Below are 12,022 nucleotides of genomic sequence, written 5' to 3' on the forward strand. Positions count from 1 at the left end.
AGGTATCGTCACGTTTATTCATGTTGTAGGGGTGTTTCTCTATTTTGATGGCTTCCATAATTATTCTCTTGTTGTAGTGTTCAGTTTTGGAGATTAATTTTGTTCCTTCAAAGTCAATTTCATGTCCTGTTGGTTTAAGGTGCTGGAAAAGGGAGGAAGTTTTTTCTTCTTTTCTGAAGAACGCAGTCAGAAGCCAAACCACGGCGGCATCTCCAGCTGCTGCACCCCCCCGACCCCCACACAAAGCAAACTGACACATGCCATGAACACAAGGCCAGACCGCAAACTCAAAGCCAAACCAAAGCCTGGGATGTTACACCACAGCCTTCTGCTCAGGACATTACATCACAGAACTCAGGAGGTTACAATGCTAAAGCTCGGGAAGTCACAACACAGCCAACCACCCAGGATGTTGCAGCACAGAACTCAGGATATCACTACACTAGAGCTCAGGATGTCATCACACAGACCATTATCCAGGTCGTTACAACACAAAAGACTAATGGGCACACAGCCAACACCTCAGCCACACAGGATGTTACAAAACAGCCGACTAATCCACAAACAATAACCCCATCAACCAATCAACATGTAACAACACAGCCAACCAACCTGCTTACAGCAACAAAGCCAGCACCCCACACCCCCACACCAATATTTATATATATATAATAAATGATAAAGCTTTGGGCTTTAATAAGAATCCTTCCTTTCTATCCATCAGTTTCATATTCTGGCAAAGAAAACAAAATACTTATTTTCTTCTTTTAGTCTCTAGCTAGCCAATATAACCCGGGAGAACACTGCTTCCTGTTCCTTTTAACATAACTGTCTATTGGAAGGAAAAATAAATGAACACAAGAAAAACATAAATAAATGATGAACAATTATACATTTTATAACTATAAAGTCAAGCTCATCTTGTTATATGTCAGCTCCAGATGACCAAGCTCTTTGCCCAGCCATGATGATTCAGGAAAAGAAACATATCCACAAATATAAGATGAACAAAAGCAACCATATCAAAGGCATCTGCATTCTCATAACTGTAATCATTTAAATTTAGAATTTAAGAGCTTCCTTTTCACAAAGAAAGGCCCAGAAACAGAATTTGTTTAAACCTCTCCAATGATTAAAAACATTTTCAACTCTAGTCTATAGAAATTATAATTCTACAAAAATGAAACTACCTGTGCTAAATGAACACACTATGAATAAGGAAAAGCAATACAGATGCACAGATAAAGGCAGAAGACCCTTTTATTTCGCATAGACAAAATGCAAAGAGTGTCTCATTAAATCAATATAAAAGGAAGAGATGCCAAATCAAATTGATGCCCCTTTCCCTTCCCCACTTCACTGACACACAGCACTCATCCTAATTAACAGTGGGGAAAAAAAACTGATCAATGACCCATTTGCTAGTTTAAAAAAATGTGCAAAACGTGACAAAAGACTTTTTTTTTGCCTTTTTAAAATGAATATCCCTGTTAAATTCACAAATAGAGTGTTTCCCTTTTTTAAAATTGTTTTCTTTCTTCTTAATTGTGTGTGTGATGGAACTCCCAGTTTAAAATATTTTATTTAGTCCCCATGCACTTTGTAGAAAATCAGTAAAAACACAAAAGCTTGTGAATATCAGAAAAAAGCGGACTCTCTTTTCTTAAAAAATTTGGGAGGTCCATTCAGATGAAGCTCACACTCAGACAGAAAAAAAGCAGGAGAGTCTTTGCACTGTCTGTCAGTTGCATTTTTGTTCCAAATATTTTGGCAATCTTCTTCTTTAATTATAAATATTGGTATTCAATAAAAAAGGTAGCTTTGATTGGATTTTTAAATAATTATTAAATATGTACAGCCACTGTCCAGCCATGCTCTCTTTTTGTTATACAAGGGTATAAGATTTTGCGTAGGGATTGTTTCCTTTTAAGTGGCTCCGAGAGTCCAGAAGGGATTCTTGGGAGCTGCTCATTTTTGCTGCCTGTCCTAGCTCAGCTCCTTCTCGCTGAGGTAATGTTGCTACGCCACCAGATTGCCACGACTGTGCTTCTCTCGTGGAGGAAGCCTCCACAGGGACTGGCTCCAAGACGGCTGGGCGCTTCAAGGTTCGGCTTTTTTGGGGTTCCAGGCAGGTCTGTCCCAAACCCAAGTCTCTGCTAGTGCCTGGAACGCCTCGGTTTAACAAAAAGTCCATCCGAAGATACGGTGGCAAATGCATGAGGTCACCTATTAGGGAGAGAAGGGGAAAGAGAGAGAGTTAGTCTGCATGACCTAACCGCCAACATGTGCTGAGGCACACAGACAGAAGAAAGAGGACGCACTGAACTCAGAAATATACATCTCTGCAGAGTGATTCAACATATAGCAACCAAACCAAGTTTGTTCATTCATTTCAAGCAATATTGATACATGAAATCGGGCAGCCCTGCACTTGATTTTTACTGCCGAGTTGATGGTATTCATGTATTCAGGGTGGAAAGAAGGGCAAGATGATTAAAAATAGTATTTTGAATAGGAGGGAAGGAAAAAAAAAACACCACCTTGCCACACTTTCAGATGTCACATTCACAAAAACATATTCAACCCCAATCCATTGGGCAGGAATATATCTCACTTGTCCCAGTGCAGTTGGCTTCAAAGTAGATGAACACTGATCTGGAAAGGAGTGAAATATGAAAGGCTGCAATGAATGTTGGACACAGTGAATCTTTTTTTTTTAATCAGGGATGATGCTATCCATTAAATGTATGTATGATTAAACAGATAAATAAGGAGTTGAATAGCATGTCCAGAACATGGTAACAGATTATGATTCACAGGGGCTTTCTGTTAATGTTTCCACAATAAATGTATAGGAATTAGGCATTTACTGAATTATTTATAAAATATACTCTCTGTTTTTTTTAAAAAAAGGATTATTTATATTTTATTTTGTATACATCTGACCTTTCAACTCCAGGATACATTCAAGGCAGCTAACAAAATATTTAAAACCCTAATGGCATATATAAACACGTATATAAATTATCACTACCAATAAAATTAACAATCTGCCCAAAGAGTTGCATCTTGAAAAATCATCTAAAGTCAGAGAGAATGAAAATTAAATGCAATCTTAATGGAGTACATAGTAGTCTGGGAACCATGCAGGAGAAAGCTTTCTCCTGCATGCTTGAAAGATGAACTTCCAAAAGCATGAGTCTTTGCAAGAAATCTCTCTAAAGCATGTGCAGAAAAAGCTTTTCTGAGCAACTGCAGAAAATCATGATATCATCACACAAATGCCAATATTAAATACTTCTCAATGTCTGAAACAAGATTAGCTGTACATAGGTTGTGTGCTACATACATGTCGTCGCATATTGCTTTTCCCTGTCCCTCCACAAAGACCCATGCTTCTGCTGAGGATCTTAACAAACAGCAAGGTTCAAAGAAGAGTCATTCCTTAGATAAGCAGGCCCTAAGCTGTTTAGGGCTTTAGATACTAAACCTTAAATTATGCCAGGCATGTAGTACAGGCATCACAAGGTTTACACAACCTGCACTAGTTAGCAGCCTAGCTGACCCATTTTATCCTACAGTAACTGCAACTTCTACACGTAGTCCCTGACTTACAGCCACAACTGAGCCCAAAATTTCTGTTGCTAAGTGAGAAAGTTGTTAAGTGCCCCATTTTATGACCTTTCTTGCTAAGTGAACAACTGCAGTTGTTAAGTTAGTAACAAGTTATTAAGTGAGTCTGGCTTCCTCATTGACTTTTCTTGTCAGGTCATAAATAGGGGATGACATGACCCCAGGACACTGCAGCTGTCATAAATATGAATCGGTTGGCAAGCATATGAATTTTGATCACATGATCACAGGGATGCTGCAACAGTTATAAGTATGAAAAATGTTCATAAGTCACTTTTTTCAATGCCACTGTAACTTTTAACAGTCACTAATGAACTGTTGTAAGTCAAGGACTACCTGTATATGCTTTTCCATTATATATTTTATTAATTTTTAAAATACATAAATAATAACACAAGTAATTCAAATAAAAGCAATGCTCGTGCATTTTATTTCTTTTAAACTACTGTTGTATAACTAAAAGAAAACAAATAACTTTTCATGGATAGCCTCAGGTAGAACACGTTGCAGTATTAAATATAACTAAAATACGGTGTATTGCTGCCAAATCTGAGTTTATCAGATTTGGTTTTTTAGGCATGAGATATAATATCCAGGAAGTTTAGCAGCCCCAAATTCTTACACCCATTTCCAGTTTTGTCAACTTCCAGCTCAAGTATCCAAGTAAAAGTCCAGGAGTATTTTTATTTCTGAAAATCTTACTGTTTATTAAATACACGGCCCGGTAAAAACAATAAGATTTTCAGAAATGAAAATAATCCTGGACTTTTATTTGCATACTTCAGCTGGAAGTTGACATTAAACTAACTCATTTGAAAACAACACCTCCCTTGCCCTCCTCATTCTAATGGCAAGATGAAAGCATGTAGCTGCAAAATTTTCACTCTTGACAGTTTGGGTCTTTCACCAAAGTGACCACAATACTGTAGTTTCAGTATATCCCAGCTGGAAGACTGACTGAAATAGCTCTTTAAAAAGTACTATTGTGCTCTAGGATCCACTATAATAATAATGGAAGAAAAAAGTATGTATAATTTATTATTCAAAGAAACAGAAAATAGGGAAGAGTGAGTGAGTGAGTGAGTGAGTGAATGAATGATTAAACAGTATTCCCGCTATATACTGATCTACAATAATTGTTATATGTTTATATAACTCTTTAAATAGCAGTTGCCCACTCAAGATACATTATATACACATTTTTCCACTCCATGGAACAGAACAATTATAGTTCTCCTCTTGGGAAACAGCTTCTAAACAATAGTGATGTCTGTGATAGCCATTTAATGGAAGATGCTTGCTTGTTTACAAAACGTAACATACTACAGCCGTAATGTTTAGATGGAATTTGGGTATTTCATAAAAAGGAGCGTTCTTCGTGTAATTGCATCTATCTGTTCTTGAACAGTGGTTTAAATGCCTCCCTGGGGATTACCATGATGGGAAGTATAACTTAGGGCTTTGAAAAATTACACTTGCAAAAGCATGAGCTCCTAGCAGGGCCATATTTGTTTTATTTTAATTATTTTATTTTATTGGATTTGTTAAGGCTACCCATCTCCAAGAAGACTGGATGTCATACAATAAGTTCAATACTTATGATTCCTGACTTCTCAGACCAAAACACTTCTTGAAATGCAATAAAAACACAATAGGGACTGCAGAGAGACCCTAATCACAGACCTGGGAACAAGGCAGGTCATGATAGAATTTCGGAGAATAATGAGAGTGGGAAGCTGTTTCAGCAGTCATGGACTCTAACCGAGAAAGTATGTTTCCAAGCACTTTTTCTAAGATGACAGCATTTATTTGAGGGGACCTGGTGCATATCCACTCTGCCTGAATACATCTAATGGGAAGAAACAACTGGAGAAAGAGGATCTCTTAAATAATTAGGCTTTATCCCATGAAGGACTTTATAGGTAACAGGCAACACTTCAAATTATATTTGAAGCCAACTGGTGAGCAATGAAATTTGTTTAGTAGTGATCACACATGGGTATATCAAAAATCAACTGTTACTGCTTGCGCTCTTTTAAACCAGCTGTAGTTGCTGATGGCCTTCAAGTTTCCCATTTAGAGTACTTTGCAATAGTCCAATAACGAAGACTGTGGTTGTGCTTGGAGGTGTTGGGTGCAGTTGTTTGGTTGGGATAAGACTCTTGGCAGAAGAAGTATGAATATCTGGGTCTTGGACATCAGTAGGATTGTGGGAGAGAGGGGAAGAGTAAGGACAGATGCCATTATTGGAACTATAATAGGCAGAGTTAGATGTAGTGGAAATCTGAGGTTGAGCCGCACACAGATGCTGGGAATGACATTTAAGAGCTATCCCGTGCCTTGCCTTCAGTATTTACCCTCTGGAACAGATAACCGGATTCTTGGTAGCCCTGGACTTTTGCCTGTTGCTATTAAATGCCAGAATAGCATGTAATAAGGCTACTGTCATCCATGAATAGATTGTAGAGAGAACATGGACCTCTTGTTGAGATTGGGCCTATACGAAAAATTGAAATGGCTGCTTGTTGTGCTGCCTTCCCTGCTGTGCAGCAGAATCCTGCTTTAACTGCTGGATTTTACTTTTGGGTTGGCAGTGGTTTTCCTGAGGCTAATGGTCCTTGGGGATTGTTAACCTGCCTCTTGGTGGCATGAACCCATTCCAGGTAACAAAGGGCCCAATGTATACCAGGCATCACCCTCCTAGACTGAGATGCAATACAAAGCTTAGATAAATGAAACATAACATTATCAGAACATTCAGTCATGGCTTTCTATTGCTTGTTCACATACAGAAACAAAAATAAACACTTTCCCTGATAAGAATAATTTGTGAGTAGACCTTAGTTTGACTTCTCTCAGGAAGTATTTTCAAAGACTGCAGAGGAAGTTTGTGAATGAGAATTGGAAAGAAAATCCACAGATTGGAGATAATGGCTAGAAACTATAAAGACCTAGAAAGAGCTAACTATTAAAAGATTTATGATTTTAATAGTGAACAAAGGAAGTCTGCATTGGATTATATTATATAATCCAATGCATAGTAAAACCTGTCTATGCAACCTAGATGGCGCCACTAGGGGCCAAAAATAATGGAAAATCAGAGATTTTATCAGTTAAAAGAAAAGGCCATCTGTCAATTTCAGCCACAGAGGGAGTTTCTGCAAACTCTGTCTTAATTCCAGATCAGAAAGCATGTTTTCAAAACAGAGCAACATACATATATATGAGCCTTGGTGGAGCAGTGGGCTAATGCCTCCTTAAGTAACACCAGCTGCCTGCAATTAGTGCAGGTTCGAGTTCCACCAGGCTCAAGGTTGACTCAGCCTTCCATCCTTCCGAGGTAGGTAAAATGAGGACCCAGATTGTTGGGGGCAATTAAGCTGACTTTGTAATAATGCCGCTTGGGGGTGTGTGTGAAAGCCCTAATAAGCAGGCATATACATAGAATGAAGGCTACTGCTAAGCTTGTAAGCCGCCCTGAGTCTTCGGAGAAGGGCGGGATATAAATGGAATTAAAATAATAAAAAAAAATTAAGCCAACATTACAGAGTATACATTTCCAAGCAGAAAACACTAATCTGGCATAATATTAAATAGTTCAGTAACTCTCCTATACAGAGTTTCAAGAAGCTGCTAATCTCAAAATGGATAACATAAGGGAAGAATAATGCAAATACTCAGGTTGTAGATTATGCTTGTAAATCTGTCTGGGAAATCTAAACTGAATGTAACCTATTTGTTTAATGTATGTGAAGCATTCTAAGATGGTGCTTTACACTGGGTTTCTATCAGATTCTGAGAAGTCGTAGAAAGCTCGGGTCACAAGGAGATTTCAATTGCAATAGGGACCAGATCTGTCAAAATGATAGTCTTTAGCACAGGTGTCATTGCCATGTCACCTGACGTGTTGCGACGTATCACAACTTTTTTTTCTTTGCTGGAGCTGGGGTGGGCGCAGCCTCCATAAGATGCAACCAGCCCATGGGCCAGCAGTTTGACACCCCTGGTCTTTAGAGTAGTAAAAATAAAACGATGAAACCTGGACTCTGAGAAAGCAAAAGAAACCTTCAAATTATGGATTTGGAGACAGTTACTAAGAATGCTACGAAACGCAAGCAGAATGATAATCAGTTCTGGATGAAATAAAAAGTGACTGCTCCTTTGAGGCAATGATCAGCAAGCAGAAACTCACATGTAGTATACAAGTTGTGATGTCTGGAAAAACTTATGCTTGGCAAATTTGAGCAAAATAGAAGACAACACATGAGGTATATGGAAGGCATCAAGATAATTGCTGGCATGTCCATGGAAAAGCTATGAATTATTACTAGAAACCGGCTGGGATGGTGAGCATTTGTCCATACAGGCAACACAAATTATGTTTATGGAAATGTAAATAAATAACTGATTAAATTACATTAACTATGCTTGCATGTCAACTATTACCTGCTCAAACCATAGCCAAGCAAAGCAATGCCAAATTATTTTATGTAGGCTTTTTTAAAAAACAATTATATAGAACTATAGTAAAGATTTACGGAGTAAATTACATTGAACACATTGCAGAGTTTTTCTGTTTTTATATTAACTAATAACACAGACGGTTGCCTGATAACCCAAGATAAAAAAAATTGCTTATGTGGCTATAAAAGTAATAACTGGGCTATTTCTACTTAAAGGATAACCTGTTCCTCTTTGCTTCTTGATTCATAGTCATAGACAGATAAAATTATTCAGAGGTTTGGATGGAATCTCTATTCATTCTTTGTTTGACAACATGTGCTTCGCTGTGCTTAAGTTTCCAACACAGGCATATGATCTGATATTTTTAGCATGGTATATACTTTTAATCTTGGGAAAAGACAAGCATATTTTGCAGCATTTACATAAATCTGCCAACAGAAATAGAATGGTAAATGCCTGAGGATTTTTAAGCTGCCAATTTATATTTATGTAATTCTTTTTAATCTGCTATAATTGGTTATATAAAATTCATTTGATCTAAAATAAAAGGTAAGGAACACAGTGATTGGCCCAGAACTACACCACTCAGGAAGAAAATGGTAAAAGAGCACCTGTCCACTCTAAATGAGTTCAAATAAAAACAGGACCAGATGGATTGTACCCCAAGGTTCTCAAGGAACTGGCAGATGTGATCTCAGAACCACTGAACTGTATCTTTCAAAGATCCTGGAGCACTGGGGAACTACTAGAGGACTGGAAGAGTGTAGATGTAGTTCCCATCTTCAGAAAAGGGGAAAAAATGAATCCAGGAAACTACAGACCTATCAGCCTGATCTCAATACCTGGGAAGCTTCTGGAAAAGATAATCAAGCAATGAATCTGCGAACATTAGAGGCAAACAAAGTCATAGCTAAAAGCCAACATGGTTTTGTCAAAAAACAGATCATGCCAGACAAATCTTATTATATTTTTTGACCAGTTGACAAAATTAGTGGACCAGAGGAATGCTGTGGATATAATTTACTTGGACTTCAGTAAGGCATTTGATAAAGTAGACCACGACCTACTACTAGATAGAAAAAATATGGGTTAGACAGCATTACCACCATATGGATTTGTAACTGGCTGACCAATCACACTCAATGTGTAGTCCTCAATAGAACTGCACCTACATGGAGTGCAGTGGGGTACCCCAAGGCTCTGTTTTAGGCGCAATACTCTTCAACATCTTCATCAATGATTTGGATGAGGAGATAGATGAGGAACTCATCAAATTTGCAGATGACACCAAGCTGGCAGGAATAGCCAACACTCCAGGAAGATAGGCTTAAGATACAGAATGATCTTGACAGACCTGAACATTGGGCGCTTTCTATCAAAATGAAATTCAATGGTGGAAAAAGTAGGGTTCTACATTCAGGCAAGAAAAACCAAATGCACAGGTACAGTATAAGTGGTACCTCACTCAGTAGTAGTAACTGTGAGAGAGATCTTGGAGTCCTAGTGGACAATCACTTAAATATGAACCAACAGTGCGCTGCAGCTGCCAAAAAAAGCCAACACAGTGCTAGGCTGTGAAGAGGGAGAGAATCAAGATCATGTGAAGTGTTAATACCATTTTATAATGCTCTGATAAGGCCACATTTGGAATACTGCATCCAGTTTTGGTCACCACAATGTAAAAAAGATGTCTAGACTTTAAAAAGAGTATAGAGAAGAGCAACAAAGATGATCAGGGGACTGGAGGCTAAAACATATAAGGAACAGTTGCTGGAATTGGGTATATCTAGTTTAATGAAGAGAAGGACGAGGGGTGACATGATAGCAGTATTCCAATATCTCAGGGGTTGCCACAAAGAAGAGGGAGTCAAGCTATTCTCCAACGCACCTTAGGGCAGGACGAGAAGCAATGAATGGAAACTAATCAATGAAAGATGCAACCTAGAAATAAGAAGAAAATTCCTGACATTTAGAACAATTAATCAGTGGAACAACTTGCCTCTAAAAGTTGTGAACGCTCCAACACTGGAAGTTTTTAAGAACAGATTGCACAACCATTTGTCTGGAATGGTATAGGGTTTTCTGCCTGAGCAGGGGGTTCGACTAGAAGACCTCCAAGGTCCCTTCCAACTCTGTTATTCTATTCTATTCTATTCTATTCTATTCTATTCTATTCTATTCTATTCTATTCTATTCTATTCTATTCTATTCTATTCTATTCTATTCTATTCTATTCTATTCTATTCTATTCTATTCTATTCTATTCTATTCTATTCAGAATCAAAGGTAAAGATAGAGAAATGTTGACAATTTATCTGGAATTCCTACAAATAAAAAGAATAGGATTTTCCTACTGAGATAGCAATAGCAATAACATTTAGACTATATATACTGACCCATAGTGCTTTGCAGCACTTTCTGGGCATTTTACAGTGTCAGCATATTGACTCCAACAATCTGGGTCCTCATTTTACCAACTTTGGAAGGAGGGAATGCTGAGTCAAACTTGGGTCCCGTCAGAATTGAACTCCAGCTGTGGGCAGAGCCTGCAATACTGTATTCTAACTACTGTGCCGCCAGGGCTCTTATCTTCATTTGGGACTGGAAACTGTCACTAAGCAATGTGGTTGCAAAATGAAAAATTACTTGACCATACCAAATTACATCAGCAATTTTGGTTGCAGTCATTAAGTGAACCAGGCATGGTCATTAAGTGCAACATCATGTGAGTGTGACTTGTGATTTCCTGCTTGCTTCCCCATTGATTTTTCTTCTTGGAAGCGGGCAATGAACATTGCAACTGACAACTATGCAACTGTGGGATACTGCGACAGCCATAATTCTGCACTGGTTGCCAAATGACCAAATTATGGTCTCATGACTGTGGAGATGCCACAATGGCCACAACTTTGAGGACCGGTCATAAGTCTCCTTGTTCAACACTGCTGTAAGTCCAAACAGTCACTGAATGAGTGGTTGCTAAGCAAGGTCTGATTGTACATTCTGTACTTGAAAACTATTTGCAGGATTTGCAAAAATAGGGTTTTTTTCTTAAACATTAACATTTGTATGACCAGATAATTTCTACAATTACTTGATATCATCTTAACAGGATTGCACGTAACTCATATTTATAGAGTTTGTAAAATTCAATGGCTTAAATGTGTTTGGTTGGTATATAGGCAAACTGCGCAAGCCACTCACAATCTTACTCTTCTGTACACTAGTTGATTCACTTTTGTCTAGAGCAGGATTTTTTTATTTTTTTCCCCTCAGGATGCCTTTCCAAATCATGGTGGAGGACCCCAAAAGAACTTTTGTTTATATGCATATTTATCAATCCCCTTCATGGATTACTGCCTTGTCGTGGCGAAGGGGCTTGCTTATTCAATGAGGCTATGAGCTATGCCATGCAGGGCCAGACAAGATGGACAGGTCATAGCAGAGAGTTCTGACAAAACGTGATCCACTGGAGAAGGAAATGGCAACCCACTTCTGTATCTTTGCCATGAAAACCCCATGGACAGTACCAAAAGGCAAAACAATATGACGCTGGAAGATGAGCCCCTCAGGTCAGAAGGCATCCAATATGCTACTGGGGAAGAACAGAGGGCTAGTACTAGTAGCGCCAGAAAGAAAGAAGCGACTGGGCCAAAGCCGAAAGGACGCTCAGCTGTGGATGCATCTGGTGGTGAAAAGAAAGTCCGATGCTGTAAAGATTTTTTCTCCATAGGAACCTGGAATGTAAGATCCATGAATCAAGTAAAGCTGGACATGGTCAAACAAGAGATGACAAGACTGAACATTGACATCTTAGGAATCAGCAAACTAAAATGGACAGGAAGGGGCGTTGTCTTAGAACACCTTTTCTCAGCATGACGATGGAGAATCCACAGATGGGTTGATCTTGCCTTTCTGCCCTAGA

At 38.5% G+C, this 12,022-nt stretch overlaps 1 protein-coding gene across 1 annotated transcript in view; it reads right to left on the minus strand.

Moving 5' to 3' along the window:
• Positions 1–1,885: 1,885 nt before the first annotated feature.
• DSCAM (DS cell adhesion molecule) overlaps positions 1,886–12,022 on the minus strand; it is a gene marked incomplete at both ends in the record, with an annotated part of 361,720 nt that continues 351,583 nt past the window's right edge. Inside the window, one exon of the mRNA XM_081327319.1 lies at positions 1,886–2,226. Coding sequence (XP_081183445.1) covers positions 1,886–2,226 — 341 coding nt within the window. The remainder of the gene's footprint in view (positions 2,227–12,022) is intronic.

The sequence above is a fragment of the Vipera berus genome (genome assembly GCF_964194415.1).
Source record: "Vipera berus genome assembly, chromosome: 4".
NCBI lineage: Eukaryota > Metazoa > Chordata > Lepidosauria > Squamata > Viperidae > Vipera > Vipera berus.